This window comes from Ascaphus truei, chromosome 12 (genome assembly GCF_040206685.1).
Source record: "Ascaphus truei isolate aAscTru1 chromosome 12, aAscTru1.hap1, whole genome shotgun sequence".
NCBI lineage: Eukaryota > Metazoa > Chordata > Amphibia > Anura > Ascaphidae > Ascaphus > Ascaphus truei.
Window position 1 is genome coordinate 2,946,103 of NC_134494.1, and position 21,216 is coordinate 2,967,318.

The 21,216-nt window shown below is 41.9% G+C and overlaps 2 protein-coding genes across 4 annotated transcripts in view; one reads left to right on the top strand and one right to left on the bottom strand.

Annotated features, from left to right (window-relative positions):
* LOC142464319 (uncharacterized) overlaps positions 1 to 21,216 on the bottom strand; it is a 582,685-nt gene that overhangs the window by 253,521 nt on the left and 307,948 nt on the right. The gene's annotated exons all lie outside the window — the stretch shown is intronic.
* Positions 17,819 to 20,277, top strand: LOC142464311 (uncharacterized). The gene has a single exon (XM_075567795.1). The coding sequence runs from the start codon at positions 18,061 to 18,063 to the stop codon at positions 19,144 to 19,146; it is 1,086 nt and encodes a 361-aa protein (XP_075423910.1). The 5' UTR covers positions 17,819 to 18,060; the 3' UTR covers positions 19,147 to 20,277.

The window sequence follows — 21,216 nt, forward strand, 5'->3', positions numbered from 1 at the left end:
CCCCTCGCTGTGCCTCTCTCCTTCCCCCTCGCTGTGCCTCTCTCCTTCCCCCTCGCTGTGCCTCTCTCCTTCCCCCTCGCTGTGCTCTCTCCTTCCCCCTCGCTGTGCCTCTCTCCTTCCCCCACGTTGTGCCTCTCTCCTTTCCCCACGTTGTGCCTCTCTCCTTTCCCCTCGCTGTGCCTCTCTCCTTCCCCCTCGCTGCCTCTCTCCTTCCCCCTCGCTGTGCCTCTCTCCTTCCCCCTCGCTGTGCCTCTCTCCTTCCCCCTCGCTGTGCCTCTCTCCTTCCCCTCGCTGTGCCTCTCTCCTTCCCCTCGCTGTGCCTCTCTCCTTCCCCTCGCTGTGCCTCTCTCCTTCCCCCTCGCTGTGCCTCTCTCCTTCCCCCTCGCTGTGCCTCTCTCCTTCCCCCTCGCTGTGCCTCTCTCCTTCCCCTCGCTGTGCCTCTCTCCTTCCCCTCGCTGTGCCTCTCTCCTTCCCCCTCGCTGTGCCTCTCTCCTTCCCCCTCGCTGTGCCTCTCTCCTTCCCCCTCGCTGTGCCTCTCTCCTTCCCCCTCGCTGTGCCTCTCTCCTTCCCCTCGCTGTGCCTCTCTCCTTCCCCCTCGCTGTGCCTCTCTCCTTCCCCCTCGCTGTGCCTCTCTCCTTCCCCCTCGCTGTGCCTCTCTCCTTCCCCCTCGCTGTGCCTCTCTCCTTCCCCCTCGCTGTGCCTCTCTCCTTCCCCCTCGCTGTGCCTCTCTCCTTCCCCCTCGCTGTGCCTCTCTCCTTCCCCCTCGCTGTGCCTCTCTCCTTCCCCCTCGCTGTGCCTCTCTCCTTCCCCCTCGCTGTGCCTCTCTCCTTCCCCCTCGCTGTGCCTCTCTCCTTCCCCCTCGCTGTGCCTCTCTCCTTCCCCCTCGCTGTGCCTCTCTCCTCCCCCTCGCTGTGCCTCTCTCCTCCCCCTCGCTGTGCCTCTCTCCTCCCCCCTCGCTGTGCCTCTCTCCTCCCCCCTCACTGTGCCTCTCTCCTCCCCCTCACTGTGCCTCTCTCCTCCCCCCTCACTGTGCCTCTCTCCTCCCCCCTCACTGTGCCTCTCTCCTCCCCCTCACTGTGCCTCTCTCCTCCCCCCTCACTGTGCCTCTCTCCTCCCCCCTCACTGTGCCTCTCTCCTCCCCCCTCACTGTGCCTCTCTCCTCCCCCCTCACTGTGCCTCTCTCCTTCCCCCTCACTGTGCCTCTCTCCTTCCCTCTCACTGTGCCTCTCTCCTTCCCTCTCACTGTGCCTCTCTCCTTCCCCCTCACTGTGCCTCTCTCCTTCCGCCTCACTGTGCCTCTCTCCACCCTCCCCTCACTGTGCCTCTCTCCCCCCTCCCCTCATTGTGCCTCTCTCTCTCCCCTCACTGTGCCTCTCTCCCCCCTCCCCTCACTGTGCCTCTCTCCCCCCTCCCCACACTGTGCCTCTCTCCCCCCTCCCCTCACTGTGCCTTTCTCCCCCCTCCCCTCACTGTGCCTCTCTCCCCCCTCCCCTCACTGTGCCTCTCACATCTCTGCTGGTTGGCACTCCTGGAACAGTAAAAACACACACATCTTTACTATACATGCAGTTACATGCCATGATTGGGTTGAAGGGCTGACACTCACAATTCCCAAATATGGCCCAGGGGCACCCAGCCGGGCCAAATACATTTATTAATGGCCTGGGTACCCGTTCACCGTCACAGCCAAGTTACATGGATTTAGGGATAGCTAGCTGGACTTCATTCTAGTTTTGTGATGCCAGCTACACCTACAGTCACACCCCATCTCTCGGGAATTCCCTACAACGCACCATCAGACTCTTCCCCCAGCTTTCAGATGTTTAAAAACTCCCTGAAAACTCACCTTTTTAAGAAGGTCATACCTCTAACATCCAACTCCCCTCCACCTTGAACACGATTGTACCGCGCTGCAGAATATGTTGGCACTTTACAAATAAATTATAATAATATATCCCATGCTTATAGCTGTGGCAAAGGTCTAAGCACAGACATCTAATAGCAGTAATCCTAAAGGGATTTATTCCCCTAGGAGAAAGGTGGGAATAACCTTTGCTGCACCAATAAGCTGGGGAAGTGTATTTTGTATTACATTTTGTCGGTGCATCTGCTGCTGCTGCTGAAGATTGATAAAAACCACAAACTGCAAACTGCAAAAACTAGGTGCAAAAAAATTATTTAGGGCATAGTAAAAACAGCCAAAAGGACACTCTAACGCGTTTCACGTGGTATCCCACGCTTTATCTTTGATAGAGCATGGGATACCACGTGAAACGCGTTAGAGTGTCCTTTTGGCTGTTTTTACTATGCCCTAAATAATTTTTTTGCACCTAGTTTTTGCAGTTTGTGGTTTTTATCAATCTTCAGCAGCAGCAGATGCACTGCCGTTTTTCCTGCACAGGAGCACGCCTGACAGGACCAGGATATCCCCAATGTCAGCAGTGAGTAATTTATTTACTTCATTTATGTGATCAGTCCTGCACATTGCCCAGACCACACAAGATCTACCTACACAAGCTAGTGGTAAGTGTATGGCAGTGTGTTTATTGTTGGAAAAGAATGGAGAATAACCTCCAGTATTCCAATGCTACAAATCATATAATGCAGTGTTGTTGTAATCACTGTCCAGGAGTAACTAGGAAAAGTCTCAATGCAGGTGTGAATAATACAATAAAAAGTTAGTGAAATCCGGAGTGGCTATAAGGGTATAAGCACACCAGTCGGGGGTTAATAAGCAAATGTGGACAAGAGGTACAGAGTACAGGCATACCCCGGTTTAAGGACACTCACTTTAAGTACACTCGCGAGTAAGTACATATCGCTCAATAGGAATACGGCAGCTCACGCATGCGCCTGTCAGCATGTCCTGAACAGCAATACCGGCTCCCTTCCTGTACCAAAGCTGTGCGCAAGCGGGGAGACTATAGAGCCTTTTACACATGTGTTATTTACATCAGTTATGCACGTATATGACGATTGCCGTACAGTTCATGCATCGATAAGTAGGAAAAAGGTAGTGCTTCACTTTAAGTACATTTTCGCTTTACATACATGCTCCGGTCCCATTGCGTACGTTAATGCGGGGTATGCCTGTAATGAGACCGCAGCCGCACAAACTATAACTCAATGAATGTCCCAATAATGCTAACCTGAACCGACTGGTAACCATGCCACCCTCCTAACCATGCTGTGTAGTGGTACAGATTCCCATCCAACCTGTGTGTAGCAAGCGGGTTCACAGCTAGTGAGGATCGGAGAGGCAGGGCGCTCCTGCATAAGGTACAGACGGATCACCGTAGCTGCTCTGCTGCCTGGCGTGTATCGCCAATCCCTCAGCTCACCGATGTAGATGGCGTGGGGGCTGCGTCACAGGAACCACTGGCTGTGCTGAACTGGTAACCCGGAAGCGGTGCACTCAAGCCCGCCGTTCGTCCTGGGGCTACAACCACAAGGTCAACCGCCGTGCTGTGACTAGGGATACCGCATGCAGTGTAATCCGGCGTGTAGATCTGCTGGATACCGCCTCCGCTCGATAGACACCTGTAGCAATTGAGACTGCTGTGTGCTCCATATCAAAAATAGTAATAGAAGTAGGATAGAACGAATGGTCACTACTTCCTAGTACCGACACAAGTATGTTGATTAAAAATATGCTTTATTGCAAAAAAAGGCTGGACATCATGGTAAATCCACTCTGACGCGTTTCATCCCTTACATGGGACTTTATCAAAGAGTATATGGTTCAAATCACAGACACCTCTAATATAGAGACAAACACAATTTGATTGGACAACTCCAAATCAGACTCAGTAGGTAACAATAATCATATGAATGTTAATTGAAAAAATATAGATTCTAATAAAAAAGTGCAATGTGAAACTGATAAAGTGGATAAATCAAGAAAGTGTTGTATCGCTTTAAGTCTGTTATTATGATCAATAATGTGGGACGCACTATTAGATCTCTCAAGCTTCGTATAGCTGAACATACTCGTTTGATTAAAAAGAAGGACTTGGTTCACCCAGTATCCAGACACTTCTCACAGTGCCCTATGGGAGGTATTGGTAATACTAATATAATATAATAATGTAGAGACAAACACAATTTGATTGGACAACTCCAAATCAGACTCAGCAGGTAACAATAATCATATGAATGTTAATTGTGAAATGTTAACCCGGACATGTCTAGTGAGAACCAAATGACACACATATAAATAAACATATAATAGAAAAAACACAAAATATATATATTAAAAACAAAGAAGATGATGTCAAGCACAATTGAAGTATGAAAATATATAAAGAAAATCATAAAACAAATCATAGAGAAAACAAATGAGGATAACGCTCAATAAAGAATAATTATAACATTGATAAAAAAGAAAATATCTTTCCAAAAAAATTATATTCTATGAATCTATAATGAAAATCTAAAATGCAATGTAAGTTCCTACATGGTACAGTGATGGAACTATACAGTGTACTCCATATTTTTAATCCAGTAAGAAATGTTTCAACTCCCAATCAGAATTGATTCCAAAGGGATGAAGCGTATTAAGGGTATATATCCAATACATTTCTTTCTGATTTAACCGATTCTCCCTATTGCCCCCCCCCTGGGGTGGCGTGGTACATGTTCAATAGCTGAAAAGGAGAAATTACCAATACCTCCCATAGGGCACTGTGAGAAGTGTCTGGATACTGGGTGAACCAAGTCCTTCTTTTTAATCAAACGAGTATGTTCAGCTATACGAAGCTTGAGAGATCTAATAGTGCGTCCCACATTATTGATCATAATCACGGACTTAAAGCGATACAACACTTTCTTGATTTATCCACTTTATCAGTTTCACATTGCACTTTTTTATTAGAATGTATATTTTTTCAATTAACATTCATATGATTATTGTTACCTGCTGAGTCTGATTTGGAGTTGTCCAATCAAATTGTGTTTGTCTCTATATTAGAGATGTCTGTGATTTGAACCATATACTCATTGATAAAGTCCCATGTAAGGGATGAAACGCGTCAGAGTGGATTTACCATGATGTCCAGCCTTTTTTTGCAATAAAGCATATTTTTAATCAACATACTTGTGTCGGTACTAGGAAGTAGTGAACATTCGTTCAATCCTACTTCTATGTGTTTATTGTTGGACTATTTGGATTCCTGGGTCTTATGAACTGTCTCAAGCAATGAAGATATTTATATATTATGAATAAGGCAATTGTCTGCTCCTGGTTGGCATCACAAGTGGGAGTTTCCCCTCTCCTTTCCTTTTTGTATTACATTTTGTGCCATTATTTAGGGCACTTTTTGCTAACCAGTTTCAATTGCAGAGTAGCACAAATCCGAGAAAACTATGTGACATTGTGGTGGGAACATCTGTTCCTAATTTAGTTAATCAGCCCAGTTAGTCTAGTGTAAGCTGTATATTTACCCCTTTCTTGACATTAGTGGTCAGACAGTCATTGGATGCCAATTGCTAGATGGCCCTTTGAGCCACTAAAGGGTTAATATATCACAAAGTACAACAAAAGTTATTTGTCATACCTACAGAACAGAACAATATATGTATTTTTTAAGTGAAACTTCTTTGGTGGCACCAAGTGAATTGATGCGAAGTGTGTGTGTGTGTGTGTGTGTGTGTGTGTGTGTGTGTGTGTGTGTGTGTGTATAACAATAAAACACTTACTGGGATGGGGAAACTAAATCAAATGTTCACAGAACGAATCAAAGACTCTGGGCACCCCTACACGCATGCAATTGGGTGCGCGGTTTGAGTCCTGTGACAATCCTTGGCTAGGGACGCAACTTGCCAGCCCTATATCTCCGCCAAAAGGAATTCTTTCGTATAGTCCTTACAGAATTCGTTCTGGAATCCTTAGCTCAAACGAATTCTGTAAGAGGGGTGTAAATCTTTGTTACGATGTAGTTAACCCCTCACACTCCGGAACCGCTGATGCTGTAGCTTGGACGTATCTTGGTAAAGCTGAGATGAATCTGACTGTGACTGGTGTGGCGATAGGGGGTTAATCAGGCCATTAATAAAGGCATTATACCCGGCTGATTAACCCTGAATCGCATTGGGACTGAAGGGGTTAACTGTATGTGCACAACACTGAAATGTTTTCCCCTACACCGTCTTTCATGACCCCATTTTGCAGCTCAATCCCTAGCTGCAGTAATAGAATTGTATGTGAACTGTGCCAATCATAGCCCGTTCAATTAAATAAGCTAGCGAGAGAAGTGAGCTAGCACTCTAATTTTTGGAGTGCAGCTAGGAATAAAGAACCCATACACATAAACACAAAGTTTATAGTAGTGGCATAAGCAGAACATACTTTATTAATAAATTGTGTTATACTGTTGGTTTTAAATGTGAAGACAGGAAAACGTTTTCTGTAAGCCCGGGAAAAATCCTTTAGCATGCAAATATGTTAAAGGTGAATGAACTGAGGGATTTCTGAACTCCGTATGTCAAAGGCACCCTGCAAAGTGGACGTCTCTATGTCTATGAGAAGTCCGGAGTTGAAAAGCCTCAGCAATCCTAGGTGTTAGGATGGCTGGGATATTGTGAGTGCCAGATACTGGTGTAAAGTATGGGTACTTCACACTTGGTTGCCAAACCCCAGACTCAGTGTCGGCAGGTAAGGGGAGGGTCCCGGTATGCTATGGAGCCTAGGTGTGAAGTTAGCACCTGCTCCGGGCAAACCGGGACGCAAATTCTGCCTTTTCTGCAGACTACCGGCAAGTCGGGGATATTTATTTATTTATAAAATATTTTACCAGGAAGTAATACGTTGAGAGTTACCTCTCATTTTAGGTGGGATAAATATTCCCACGGGCGGGATTGGCAGTGCATGTTGGGAATAGGACCCTGAACTCTATAAAAATGCCTGCTGGCCAGTCACAGTTAGATTCATCTGATTTTAACAACGATTTGACCAAGTTCCAGTGTCAGCGGTTCCGGAGTGTGAGGGGTTAATAATATCGTGTCCAAGGATCATCCACCTCTTCTGGAATTCGTTAGAGCTAAGGGTTCCCGAACTTTTACCTGTTGGGGGAAATATAGGGGTGGCAACTTGTGCCCCTAGCCAGGAACTGCTACACGGATCATTTTACGCACCCACTTGCAGGGCTGCCCAGAGACTTTGTTTCGTTCCAAGGACAATTGATTTCATTTCCCCATCCCAGTAAGTGTTTTATTGAGTGTATATAGTGAAGATTTGTGTATCTGTCTGAAAAGAAATAAATTACAATTTATTTTACCCAACTTGTGTGCTCAGGGCAGACTCCCGTTATTAATTTGTGTATAAGTCTTGGTCTCCCGTGACAACTGGGCTGCAGGCATTTTTATAGGGTTAAGGGTCCTTTACCTAACATATACACCCAATCCTCTAGTGGTAATAATTTTCCCCACCTATCCCCGACTTACCAGTACCTTACAAAGAGGGCAGAAGTTGCTTCTCGGTTTGCACAGAGCATGTGCTAACCTCACACCTGAGGTACTTAGCATACCGGGCCCAACTTACCTAGTAAGTCTGGGGTTTGGCTACCAAGTGTGAAGTGCCCATACTTCACACCGATATCTGGTACTTAACAATATCCCGGCCACCTAACACCTAGGGTCTCTGAGGCTTTTCAACTCCGGACTTCTCTTAGACACTGGGGTACCATCTTTAGCAGGGTGCCCTTTGAAGTCCAGAGATGAAAAATCCCTCAGCTCATTCATCCATAACATATGGGCATGTTAATGGATTAATTACTGGTCCGGCAGGAAAGGGTTCCTGCCTGTACATTTTAAAACACCATTACAATACAGTTTATTTTTAAATGTATGTTCTGCTTGTGCTACAATTATAAACCTTATATGTATGTTTATGGTTTCTTTTTACCTAGCTGCACTCAAAATTAGAGTGCTAGCTCTTTTCTAACGCAAGTTATCCACTTAATTGAAAGGACTCTGTGATGTGAGCTGCAGTTTGACCTATACTCGGTCTGGGTTACAAGCCGGCATTTAATGTATCCGTCCTGGCTTTGTTCGGTAACCGCAGACACGCGCAGCTACTTCAACTCAAGTGGATAACAAAACGGCAGAATATTATGTATCAAGAAGGCACTTCAGCTAAACCGCAGACCACTTATTCAGTTGACTTTGCGGTTTCATCATCTGTGGTCTGAAAACTGATACCTATCTTTAATTCAGCTACTTTCTCGCAGGCACACTTCTCCAATCTAGCGCTTGGCAGAGCTTGGCTAGAGGCTCCCCCTTGTGTCGCAAATACAGTTAGCACATTTTGATTCATTCATTTAACTGCAGCTAGCTGCTAAGCTGCAAAACAGGGACAATAAAGGTAGTGATGGGGAAACATGATATTATGGGTATAATACATTTAAACCCCTTCACTCCCAACAGGGATTAGGGTTAACCAGCCGGGCATAATACCTTTATTATTGGCCTGGTTAACCCTCTCCCGCCACAGCATGGTCTGTCACTCTGTCTATCAATTGGCAGCCTGAAAAAAAAAATACATGCATAACATGAAAAAGACATGTCTGTACATTTACATAGTTACATAGTTGATGAGGTTGAAAAAATACTTAGGTCCATCAAGTTCAACCTATGCTAAATTTAGACAACAGATACTTTATCCTATATCTATACTTACTTATTGATCCAGAGGAAGGCAAACAAAAAACCCTATTAAGGGGAATAATTAATACCTTCCTGACTCCAAGAATTGGCAATCGGATTAATCCCTGGATCAACATCCTTCCCATGTATACTTATATGCTATATCCCTGTATACCTTTCCCATCTAAAAAGATGTGCAACCTTTTTTTGAACAAATCTATTGTATCTGCCATCACAGTCTCAATGGGTAATGAATTCCACATTTTAACTGCCCTTACGGTAAAGAACCCATGAATAGTTCTTTTGAAAGCTCCTTGTATTGTCCCCGAATATATTTGTATATAGTTATCATATCCCCTCTTAGATGCCTCTTTTCTAATGTAAATAAATCTAATTTAGCTAGCCTCTCCTCATAAGTTAGATTGTCCATCCTCTTTATTAATTTGGTGGCTCTTCTCTGCACTCACTCTAGTTCCATAATGTCTTTTCTTAGGATTGGTGCCCAAAATTGTACTCCATATTCAAGGTGTGGTCTTACTAATGCTTTGTAAAGGGGTATAATTATGTTTACTTCCCTTCCATCCATTGCATGTTTGATGCAAGATAATATCTTGTTTGCCTTTTCAGCTACTGCATGACTTTGGGCACTATTGCTAAGCCTGCTGTCTACAAGCACTCCTAAATCCTTTTCCATCAAAGATTCCCCCAATATATCTCCATTTAATTTGTATGTCGCCTTTTTATTCTTGCATCCCAAATGCATAACCTTACATTTATCTGTATTAAACCTCATCTGCCATTTACCTGCCCATGTTTCCAGTCTCTTCAAGTCCTTGTGAAGAGAAATTACATCCTGCTCTGATTCTATTACTGTACCTTACACAATTTAGTATCATCAGCAAAGATGGAGACTTTTCGTGTGGAGTAACCTCCTATGGCGCTTCAGGATGAAGAGTGGAATAGAGTCTTGTGTAGTAGTTTCTTCTTACATGGAATACCTCAGAGAAGGGAACAAGAAATAAACAAAAACACCACAATAGTGTATTACCTTTGAGACAACAATTGCCGTGATGGACAAGATACAAAGAGCATTTACTGCACCGACACACTTTATTCGAGCTAATACCCAGTATGTACCTGGCAGATACCTGGAATGCGCCGCTCCTCACCTCTGACAAGCCCCGTTGCGTTTGCCTTCCCAGCCTGGGTTCATGCCTGGCTGACGGGCGGCTGATCTGTTAAATGATAATGATTAGGATTTAATAGGCTGCAATGCTTTGCGTGTCTACCAGATGGCATAAATTCATGAATTTAATGCAGTATATATATATATACTGTGCAGTATTGCAGCCAGCGGGAATAAAATGCTTCAATCCCTGCCTGGAAAATAACCCAATGCACTCGGGCAGAAAACAGTCACAAACCTCAATACACCCGGGTATACCCGAATTCGTGGGACTAGCCGAGCTCGAATAAAGTGTGTCACCAGTGTATTGGTTAAAATAATTGTAACCTCAATTAATATAAAACATGTATATGGTTAATAAACAATTAATAAACAGTAGACTTTTCTCCAGAGGAAGGCAAACAAAAAACCCTATTAAGGGGAAAAATTAATACCTTCCTGACTCCAAGAATTGGCAATCGGATTAATCCCTGGATCAACATCCTTCCCATGTATACTTATATGCTATATCCCTGTATACCTTTCCCATCTAAAAAGATGTGCAACCTTTTTTTGAACAAATCTATTGTATCTGCCATCACAGTCTCAATGGGTAATGAATTCCACATTTTAACTGCCCTTACGGTAAAGAACCCTTTCCTTTGTTGCTGGTGAAATTTCCTTCAACCTTAAAGGATGGCCCCGAGTCCTTTGTACTGCTCGTGGGATGAATAGTTCTTTTGAAAGCTCCTTGTATTGTCCCCGAATATATTTGTATATAGTTATCATATCCCCTCTTAGATGCCTCTTTTCTAATGTAAATAAATCTAATTTAGCTAGCCTCTCCTCATAAGTTAGATTGTCCATCCTCTTTATTAATTTGGTGGCTCTTCTCTGCACTCACTCTAGTTCCATAATGTCTTTTCTTAGGATTGGTGCCCAAAATTGTACTCCATATTCAAGGTGTGGTCTTACTAATGCTTTATAAAGGGGCATAATTATGTTTACTCCCCTTCCATCCATTGCCTGTTTGATGCAAGATAAGATCTTATTTGCCTTTGCAGCTACTGCATGACTTTGGGCACTATTGCTAAGCCTGCTGTCTACAAGCACTCCTAAATCCTTTTCCATCAAAGATTCCCCCAATATATCTCCATTTAATTTGTATGTCGCCTTTTTATTCTTGCATCCCAAATGCATAACCTTACATTTATCTGTATTAAACCTCATCTGCCATTTACCTGCCCATGTTTCCAGTCTCTTCAAGTCCTTGTGAAGAGAAATTACATCCTGCTCTGATTCTATTACTGTACCTTACACAATTTAGTATCATCAGCAAAGATGGAGACTTTTCGTGTGGAGTAACCTCCTATGGCGCTTCAGGATGAAGAGTGGAATAGAGTCTTGTGTAGTAGTTTCTTCTTACATGGAATACCTCAGAGAAGGGAACAAGAAATAAACAAAAACACCACAATAGTGTATTACCTTTGAGACAACAATTGCCGTGATGGACAAGATACAAAGAGCATTTATTGGTTAAAATAATTGTAACCTCAATTAATATAAAACATGTATATGGTTAATAAACAATTAATAAACAGTAGACTTTTCTCCTGTTAAACAAGATGATAGTTCTCCTGCTGTATAAGAAATAGGCTTCCAAGCGCTTGTGCTTAAGGAAGCTACGTTGCTCCGCCGTGTGGTAAAACTGAAATCCTACTCACCGTCCATGAGTAGGACATGTACAGTGGTTCGGGGTCTTTGCCAGAGATAGCCGCTCGCCGTGGAGTGCAGGACGTCCGTTTGTGCGGGGAGATCTCCTGCGGTCCTCGTGGTCTGCTGCCAACAGAGTAATTTCCAACCGTCTCCTCCTGCTGACGTCACCGTCTGGTGTGCACAGCTACGAGGTCCCTGGATGGCCAAAAGATCCCTGACGAAGAAACCCAGCATTAGGAGTTTCGAAACGCATAGGAAGGTTTTTGGCCATCCAGGGACCCCGTAGCTGTGCACACCAGACGGTGACGTCAGCAGGAGGAGACGGTTGGAAATTACTCTGTTGGCAGCAGACCACGAGGACCGCAGGAGATCTCCCCGCACAAACGGACGTCCTGCACTCCACGGCGAGCGGCTATCCCTGGCAAAGACCCCGAACCACTGTACATGTCCTACTCATGGACGGTGAGTAGGATTTCAGTTTTACCACACGGCGGAGCAACGCAGCTTCCTTAAGCACAAGCGCTTGGAAGCCTATTTCTTATACAGCAGGAGAACTATCATCTTGTTTAACAGGAGAAAAGTCTACTGTTTATTAATTGTTTATTAACCATATACATGTTTTATATTAATTGAGGTTACAATTATTTTAACCAATAAATGCTCTTTGTATCTTGTCCATCACGGCAATTGTTGTCTCAAAGGTAATACACTATTGTGGTGTTTTTGTTTATTTCTTGTTCCCTTCTCTGAGGTATTCCATGTAAGAAGAAACTACTACACAAGACTATTCCACTCTTCATCCTGAAGCGCCATAGGAGGTTACTCCACACGAATCTTCTCATCTGATTGGAAGATACCAGATCTACCTCTCAGGCAGCTTAAGGACTACCCCCATCATAAACTGTATCACAGGTTTTGTTTCACTGTTTGCATCACTACATATTGTATAGTTTTGTATAATTTTGTTTACACTAGCGCTTTATCTGCACTTATCATTTTACCACTTTAAGATGGAGACTTTGCTCTCGATCCCAACTTCAAGGTCATTAATAAACAAGTTAAAAAGCAGGGGTCCCAGTACCGATCCCTGAGGTACTCCACTCACGACTTTAGCCCAACCTGAAAAAGTTCCATTTATGACAACCCTCTGTTGTATGTCCTTTAACCAGTTTTCAACCCAGGTGCATATATTATTACTGAGTCCAATTTTCTTGATTTTGTAAACTAACCTCTTGTGTGATACCGTATGAAAAGCCTTTGCAAAATCTAAGTAGACCACATCAACTGCATTACCCTGTTCTAAATTCCTACTTACCTCCTCAAAGAAACAAATAAGGTTAGTTTGGCAAGATCTATCCTTCATAAATCCACGTTGACTATTACTAATAATTTTGTTTTCCATTAGGTATTCCTGAATATTATCCCATATTAAACCTTCAAGTAGTTTCCCTACTATTGAAGTCAGGCTTACAGGTTTGTAATTTCCCGGTTGTGATCTAGCTCCCTTTTTAAATATAGGCACCACATCTGCTTTACGCCAATCTTGTGGTACTGAGCCTGTGGAAATTGAGTCCTTGAATATTAAATATAATGGTTTGGCTATTACTGAGCTTAACTCCTTGAGAACTCTTGGATGTATGCCATTGGGGCCAGGTGCCTTATTTACTTAAATTTTTTCAAGCCAATTGTTCATTAATATGGAGGTTGTGGCTTCCTCCTGCGGCACTACTATTGAATTTGATTCTTCCCTGGTAAACACAGAGGCAAAGAATTTGATTAATACCTCAGCTTTTTCCTTATCTCCAATAATCTGCCTACCCACCTCACACTGAAAGGGTCCTATATTTTCTTTTCTCATTTTTTTGTTATTAAGGTACTTAAAGAACTTTTTAGGGTTGACCTTACTTTCTATTGCAATCCTTTTTTCATTATCCAGTTTTGCTAATTTAATTGCCCTTTTGCAATTTTTGTTACATTCCTTATAATTCTGATACAATGTCTCTGTCCCTTCTGACTTAAAGAATCTAAACGCCTCCTCTTCTTGTCCATTTCCTTCCCTACCTGTTTATTTTGCCACATTGGTTTTGACTTGTTTCTTTTATACTTATTACCCAAGGGTATACACTGATAAGTGTGCTTTTCTAACAATGTTTTAAATACTGCCCATTTATCTTCTACATTTTCCCTTGCAAAAACATCATCCCATTGTATTCCTACTAGATTAGACCTCAGTTTATTAAAATCTGCCTTTCTAAAGTTTAAGGTCTATGTTGAACCCAAGAAATCATTTGATCATTTATTTCAAATGAGACCATGTTATGATCACTGCTAACAAATATTTAAGTCCTGGAACATTTGGGTATTACTTCTACATTGTTTGATATGACCAAATCCAGTATTGCCCCTCTCCTGGTTGGTTCCTCAATAATTTGGGTCATATAATTGTTTTTAGGCACCCCCAATAACCTGTTTCCTTTTGTTGTAATGCTAATCTCATTGCCCCAGTCTGTGTCTGGATAATTAAAATCCCCCATTATGCAAACATGGCCCAGTTTTGATGCCTTCTCCATTTGCAAAAGTATTTTAGCTTCCTCAATCTCACAGATATTTGGTGGTTTATAGCATATTCCCACAAACATTGTCTTTATACTTTTACCTCCACTGCTAATTTCTATCCACAAACTCTCTACATTTTCATCATTCCCTTCATAAACATCATCCCTTATAATAGGTTTTAAATCCGGTTTAACATATAAACATACTCCTCCTCCCCTTCTATTTGTTCGATCCTTCCGAAAAAGGGAATAACCCTCTAAATTAACTGTCCAGTCATGAGTTTCATCCCACCATGTTTCAGTAATGCCTATGATATCATACTGCTTCCTTGCAGCTATTAAAGCTGCAGTTCAGTCAATATCCTGCATGTGTGTTTTTTTTAATAAATCAGTTCTGTAGTAAGAAAAAAATACTTTTAGCATTTTCTGTTTTAAAAAAACAACTTTGAAAGACCAATTTTCTTGTATTCTATTTTAACAGCCATTTGCTATGGCACAGCCCCTTCATGTCCTGTCACAAGCCCTGGCACACCCCTTTGTCAGCCCGCCCTCCCTCTAGCACTTGACAGTGCAGGAATGCTCATGAATATTCATGAGCTTCCACTAACACACAAGCAGATTATAAACAAATCCCAGGTCTTAATATGTCACCAAATTTCGACCTATCAATACATGGAGAACGAATTGACCTGCAGCTATACTGTTCTTTAGCTAATTAGAGATTGCCCACATGAAACTATTGAAGTAAAAAAATAAATGTAAACAAAAAAAAAAAAAGACTGAACTGCAGCTTTAATTCAAGCTCCCTTGTAGCTATTAATTCTGTAAGGCTTCTTGCATTAGCATGCATGCATTTAAGTTTTTTTTCAGCCTGTACTATTATCTTATCTGCTCCTTCCTTTCTGCGCCCACATAGTTTAGTGTTTAGAAGTTTTCTAGTATTATCTGTATTTACTATGGGTGTCTCACTGCTTGTCAAACTCGCACTTGCCCCCATTCTACCTCCATACCACCTTGTATCCGCCTCTATTCCATTTAGTTCATTATCTGTTTCATTCCCCTCCCCCTCCATCCTAGTTTAAAATCTGCTCCAACCTTTTTAGCATTTTCCCCCCTAGCACAGAAGATCCCTCTTCATTGAGGTGCAATCCGTCCCTAGAATATAGATGGCACCTCTCAGAAAAGGAGTCACAGTGCTCTAAAAACCCAAACCCCTTCTTCCTGCACTACTTTCTTGCATGCATTAACCTCCCTGATCTCTAGCTGTCTCCCTGCGGTAGCGCATGGCACTGGTAGTATTTCAGAAAATACTACCTTGGAGGTCCTTGCCTTAGATCCCTGTAATCATTTTTTAGGACCCTCCATCTTTCTCTAACTTTGTCATTGGTGCCAACGTGTACCAAGACCGCCGGGTCAATCTCAGCCCCCCCCCCCCCCAACAATCTGTCTACCGGATCCGCAATATGCCGAACCCGAGAACCCGGGAGACAACAAACTGTTCGGTTCATGCGGTCACGTCAATAGATTACCCTATCTACCTTCCTAATAATGGAGTCCCCTACCACCACAATCTTTCTTTGTATCTGAGCATCCTGAGTCCCCACTGTGCTGGAGGAACTATTCCACTGGCTGCTAGAGGAATTAGTCTCCTCCAGCCTTGCCATTTCTGCCCCGACTTTCCCAATATCTTCACTCAACACGGCAAATCTATTGGGATGTGTCAGCTCAGAAACGACCTGCTTCTCCCTATTGCCCCTGCTTCCCCTTCTAACTGTCACCCAGCTGCCTACCTGCTCCTCACTAATAGCAACCAAGCTACCTAGCTGCTCCTCACTAACAGCGCCACCATCTGCACCACTAGTCGAAGCAAGGGCCTGCTCAGTGAGCTTTAAACCCCTTTCAAGATTGCCAATGTCCCTCAATATTGCAAGTTGCCTCTTCAGATCAGCAATCTCTGATTCTAAAGAGACCACCCGCTCACACCTCTCACAGCGGTATGCTCCTTGGAACAGCTGCTCCAAGTGCACATACATGTAGCAAGATGTGCATTGAGTGGCATTTTCAATCCTGCTCATTCTAGCAACTATGAAGTTTATAAGTACTAACAGTAAACTATTTCAATATACTAAACCTAGTTTAACCGCTTCCTTGTTCAAACTGATTCTGGTTCTAACTGCACACACTTTAAACAACCAACACTTCAAATCAACCACACAGATCAGTCAGTACACGCAAGCTCAGGATTAAGAAAAATTAATAAAAATGCCAATACAGTACTGTAACAGGGGACTTATCCCTGTTCACAAAGGTGCCTCTAATCCAGCAGTGTGGTGGTTAACTGCTGGTAGCAAATTAACTAGCACCACCTGCCGGAGTACAGGTAGTAGGAAAAGCCTGTCTTTGAGACAGGAAGTGACTCCTCCTTTGCTCATGTGTGAGCTGACCTTTGGAGACAGAGCAGAAGTTCTTGAGTCCCAGGAGAGACTGACCAAAAGAAACCCAGATCTCTGGAACTGACCGGTCTTAAGCTCTGCACCGCAGAGCTGATTTTCAAGACACAGGGAAAACTACACCTGAAGCTGAACCAGGAAGTGACAAGATTTTCCCTCCAAGAAACAGATAAGACTTTATTCTTAAGAGACTGCTTATATCTGCTTATTGCATGTTATATGTTTTGGGGCTGCAAGAACCTGCTTGACTAAGGGTGATGTGAATTATTGCATAGGATTTCACTAGAAATACTCCCAAGTGATTAGAAGCTTTGTTCCCCCCTCCCCCCCCCTTGTTTGGATGAATTTCCTGATGAAAAGGAAAAGGAACAATAAAGCCTTATTATAATTTCACATTATAAACGACTCCAAGTGTGTACCTCTGTAAACGTCCGTCCACAAGTACCAACCTAAAAAAATGTCTGCAAATTAAAAAAAAAAACAAGTACCAAACAAAAGACCTTTACATTGGAATACAAAAGTTACAGTATGCCAATGCAAATGTCAACCTAAAAAACAGCCTGAAAAAAATAAATAAAATAAAAACACCAAACAAGACCTTTACATTGGAATACAATTTTTTTTCTGCTGAAAAAAAAAATCTATTCTTTCATTCAATTAAAATCATAAAAATTCAAATACAATTTCAGTGACAAAACGCAAAGAAGTTTCACAACGCGCGTGCTCAACACACAAATCAGGGGAAATTATGTGACATTATGGCAGGAATGTTTGTTCCTATTTTAGTTAATCAGCCCAGTTAGACTATTGTAAGCTGTGTATTTACCCCTTTGTAGACGTCCGTGATCAGATCATCATGGGATTCCAATGGCTAGCTAGCCCCTTGAGCCACTAAAGGGTTAATAGATCACAAAGAACAACAAAAGTTATTTGATTAAAGTTCTGATCTACTATTGTATGTGCTCACTTTGTAATAAGTCATACCTACAGAACAGAACAATATATGCAGAACATTGATACAGGGAGAAATGTGATTTCCATTACTGGAATGAGGGGGAAATATTTATTTCCACTTATGGGACATAATTGTAACATGATTCATTGGGTTGTTTCTTTTTCTTCCTCTGGGTGAATATAAAAATAACTAATATAACAATGTAACTTTAATTATATTCAGTATCTTGCACAAGTAGAATTTTATAAAGGTTGAACTCAATTAACATGTCTTCCTCATCCAGATGTACTTTGTTGCATTGCAATGTTACATTAATAAATTTTCTCACCATAGATGTATCTTCAGCACATGACTGATCTGTGAACAAGAAGCAATGTAAGAAATGTCCCAAACATCATAAATTACATGTGGTGTTAATGGAAATATGTTCTAAGGACTTCAACATTGCACAAGCCTGTATGAGAATTGGAACAAGATTACAAGAAACTCGGCAGAACATTCCTATACATCAACAGCATTTCACTAAACATACAGACACCACAATACCAGAAAAAACGAGACAATTTAAAGAGCAGAGACATGAAAACCTACAGTGGTAAATACGGTAATGTTATACAGCAAATAATCCACACAGGGGTGACACCCTATAACTGCTCTGAATGTGGGAAAAGCTTCAGTAGGGAATCAAATCTTTTTACGCATCAAAGAGTCCATACAGGGGTGAGACCCTATAACTGCTCTGAATGTGGGAAAAGCTTCAGTAGGAAATCAAATCTTGTTACGCATCAAAGAGTCCATACAGGAGTGAGACCCTATAACTGCTCTGAATGTGAGAAAAGCTTCATTGATAAATCACATCTATTTACACACCACAGAATGCACACAGGGGAGACACCCTATAACTGCTCTGAATGTGGGAAAAGCTTCTGTCAGAAATCACATCTTGTTACACACCAAAAAATCCACACAGGGGTGAAGCCTTATAACTGTTCTGAATGTGGGAAAAGCTTCATTCAGAAATCGGATCTTGTTACTCACGAAAGAATCCACACAGGGGTGAAGCCGTATAAATGCTCTGAATGTGGGAAAAACTTCAGTCATAAATCAAGTCTTGTTACACACCAAATAATCCACACAGGGGTAAGACCCTATAACTGCTCCGAATGTGGGAAAAACTTCAGTCATAAATCAAGTCTTGTTGCACACCAAATAATCCACACAGGGGTAAGACCCTATAACTGCTCTGAATGTGGAAAAAGCTTTAGTAAGAAATCAAATCTTCTTACACACCAAAGAATCCACACAGCGCTGAGACCCTATAACTGCTCTGAATGCGGGAAAAGCTTCAGTGATAAATCACATCTTGTTACACATCAAAGAATCCACACAGGGGTGAGACCCTATAACTGCTCTGAATGTGGGAAAAGCTTCAGTGATAAATCAAGTTTTGTTACACACCAAATAATCCACACAGAGTTGAGACCCTATAACTGCTCTGAATGTGGGAAAAGCTTCAGGCGGAAATCTAATCTTGTTTCCCACGAAAGAATCCATACTGGGGTGAAGCCTTATAAATGCTCTGAATGTGAGAAAAGCTTCAGTAAGAAATCATATCTTTTCAAACACAAGGTAATTCACTTAGTGAAATCTCTTTCTAACTATTAATGTAAAAATATACAAAATACATTTAAAAACACAAAATAAATAGGAAAAAATATATATAGCAGTCCAGAAAACCAGGCAGTCACATGTGTAGATACAGGTAGTAGTAGTTTGCAAACTGTCCAGGTGTCAGCAAGACAACACATCTGATAGAAGAAAACAGGACAGGCACTCCAAAATTCAAAGGTGAAATGTTTTGGCTCCCAATGGAGGCTTTATCAAGAGCACCAACAGTGACACAGCAGTGAACATATTTATAACCTGAAGTGACCCCTAGAAAACCAGCGTAAAGGACAGACGCACTTGTACTGTACAACAACGCATGTTGTTTACCTCATTAGATGCCTGTGTGGGCTCTACTATATAGGCAAGACACAGGCAGTTCAAAGAGAGGATGGCGATGCACAGATTGAGCATCAGTGCTGCCCCTTGGATAGGGAAATCCAACTGTTAATCTAACATTGTTGAAATGAATTTACTGATGAAATGGACTGTGGGGGTCTCTGGAGACGATATTGTTTGTGGTGTGCAACATCTATTTCGTCTCCATTTTGTCTGTCTTTGTCTTCACAAGTCTCTGTCTTATGTTTCATGCTGTGTTCCTGCAATCATTCGTGTGTGAAAAATGTGTATCTTGCTAGTGTATCATTTTGGCTTCCAGAAAACAAGGCCAAGCGGCCTATGGCTCAATACCCAGAAATGAGTGAGAATCATATATTCAACAAGTGACAGAGAAGCCCAATGCTACATCCAATATGACAAAAATACACAGTAAAATACTTATATATTCTCTAGAAAAAGGGTCATTTAGTTTTACCCTTTGGCCAAAGCATTGTCAAGGCAGACCTAGTTTGCAGGTCCTAACACTCTCATCATATATTCTGCAGTTATTCAGACTTAGAGATAAAAATGTGTCCTAGCAGACCTTCTTCATTGTATTAAAGATGTTTTTACTTATTTTGTGACCTTTATAATGCTTGGCTTAGAATAGGGAGGAGATATTGTATTCTACCTAGCAACTTGTTTTAGACAAACTCATGTATAAAAAGGCTGCAAGGGCTCCTCCCCTTGCAGAGTCTCTTGAGACTCCTGTAGGATCATTCAGAATATTACAATAAACAAATTCATTATCCACGACGCGTGTTTGCTCTTATCTTCGTGCATTTGAAAACAACAGTTTTGGCGATGAGGATTGGATTCCAATATCTCAGACACTTGGATTAAAGGAGACGGAGCGGCTGGTACACAACAATGGCTATCATTTGACAAGGTAGGCGACTTTTGAAATGTCTTTAGTTTAAAAAGTGTTTCATGAGGTTTTGATGTCTCTTTGTAGTCTAGTCTGGGTGACGGAATTCTGATGAGTGGTTTTTGTAACAATGAATTGCTAAAAAGACATTCTTCGTGAGGATAACTATAGTTATTATTAGTCCTGTGTGGGAAAGAGATTTAAAAATAAAGTAACAGAAGTCAGATTTAATTTTGATCTAATGGAATTTGATCCTAAAACTGAGAATGAGATTGATAAAAGTGAAATGTTCTAAATTGTCTAGGGACATGTCAGATTCAATTTCCCAAATATCAGGACATATTGTCTCAGGGACAAGGTGAAGTAAAAGATTGAGAAACAAGAATTTTGCCCCCGAAAATTAAAATTGGATGATATGCCTTTAAGGACTCATCCTAATACTGATCTAACCTAATACCTTATCCTAATAATCTGTTTGTTGAAAATGATTCCTGTGCACACGAAAACCTTTTATAAGGATGTTGATGCCAACACGTGCTGGCATCAAGCCACCATAATCAGAGGTGGTTAAGAAGTATACCACAGGGCCAATTCTTACGAATTAAAAGAAATTGTTCCCAAAAAGATGTATATAAAGAGCAGGTGGAAGATATGAAAGAAAAATGTATCGAAAGAGATTACAAAAAAAAAGACATTGAGAAAGCGGCAACCTATGTCAATAAAATTGATAGAAAAACCCTTGTGGGTATGAACAAAAAGATACAAAGTGTAACATCAGAGAGAGAACAGTTCATCCCATTCATCACTCAGTTTAACGACATGGC

Excerpts from the sequence above, each read along its gene's own strand:
- LOC142464311 (XM_075567795.1), top strand. The coding sequence starts at position 18,061 with ATGAAAACCTACAGTGGTAAATACGGTAATGTTATACAGCAAATAATC.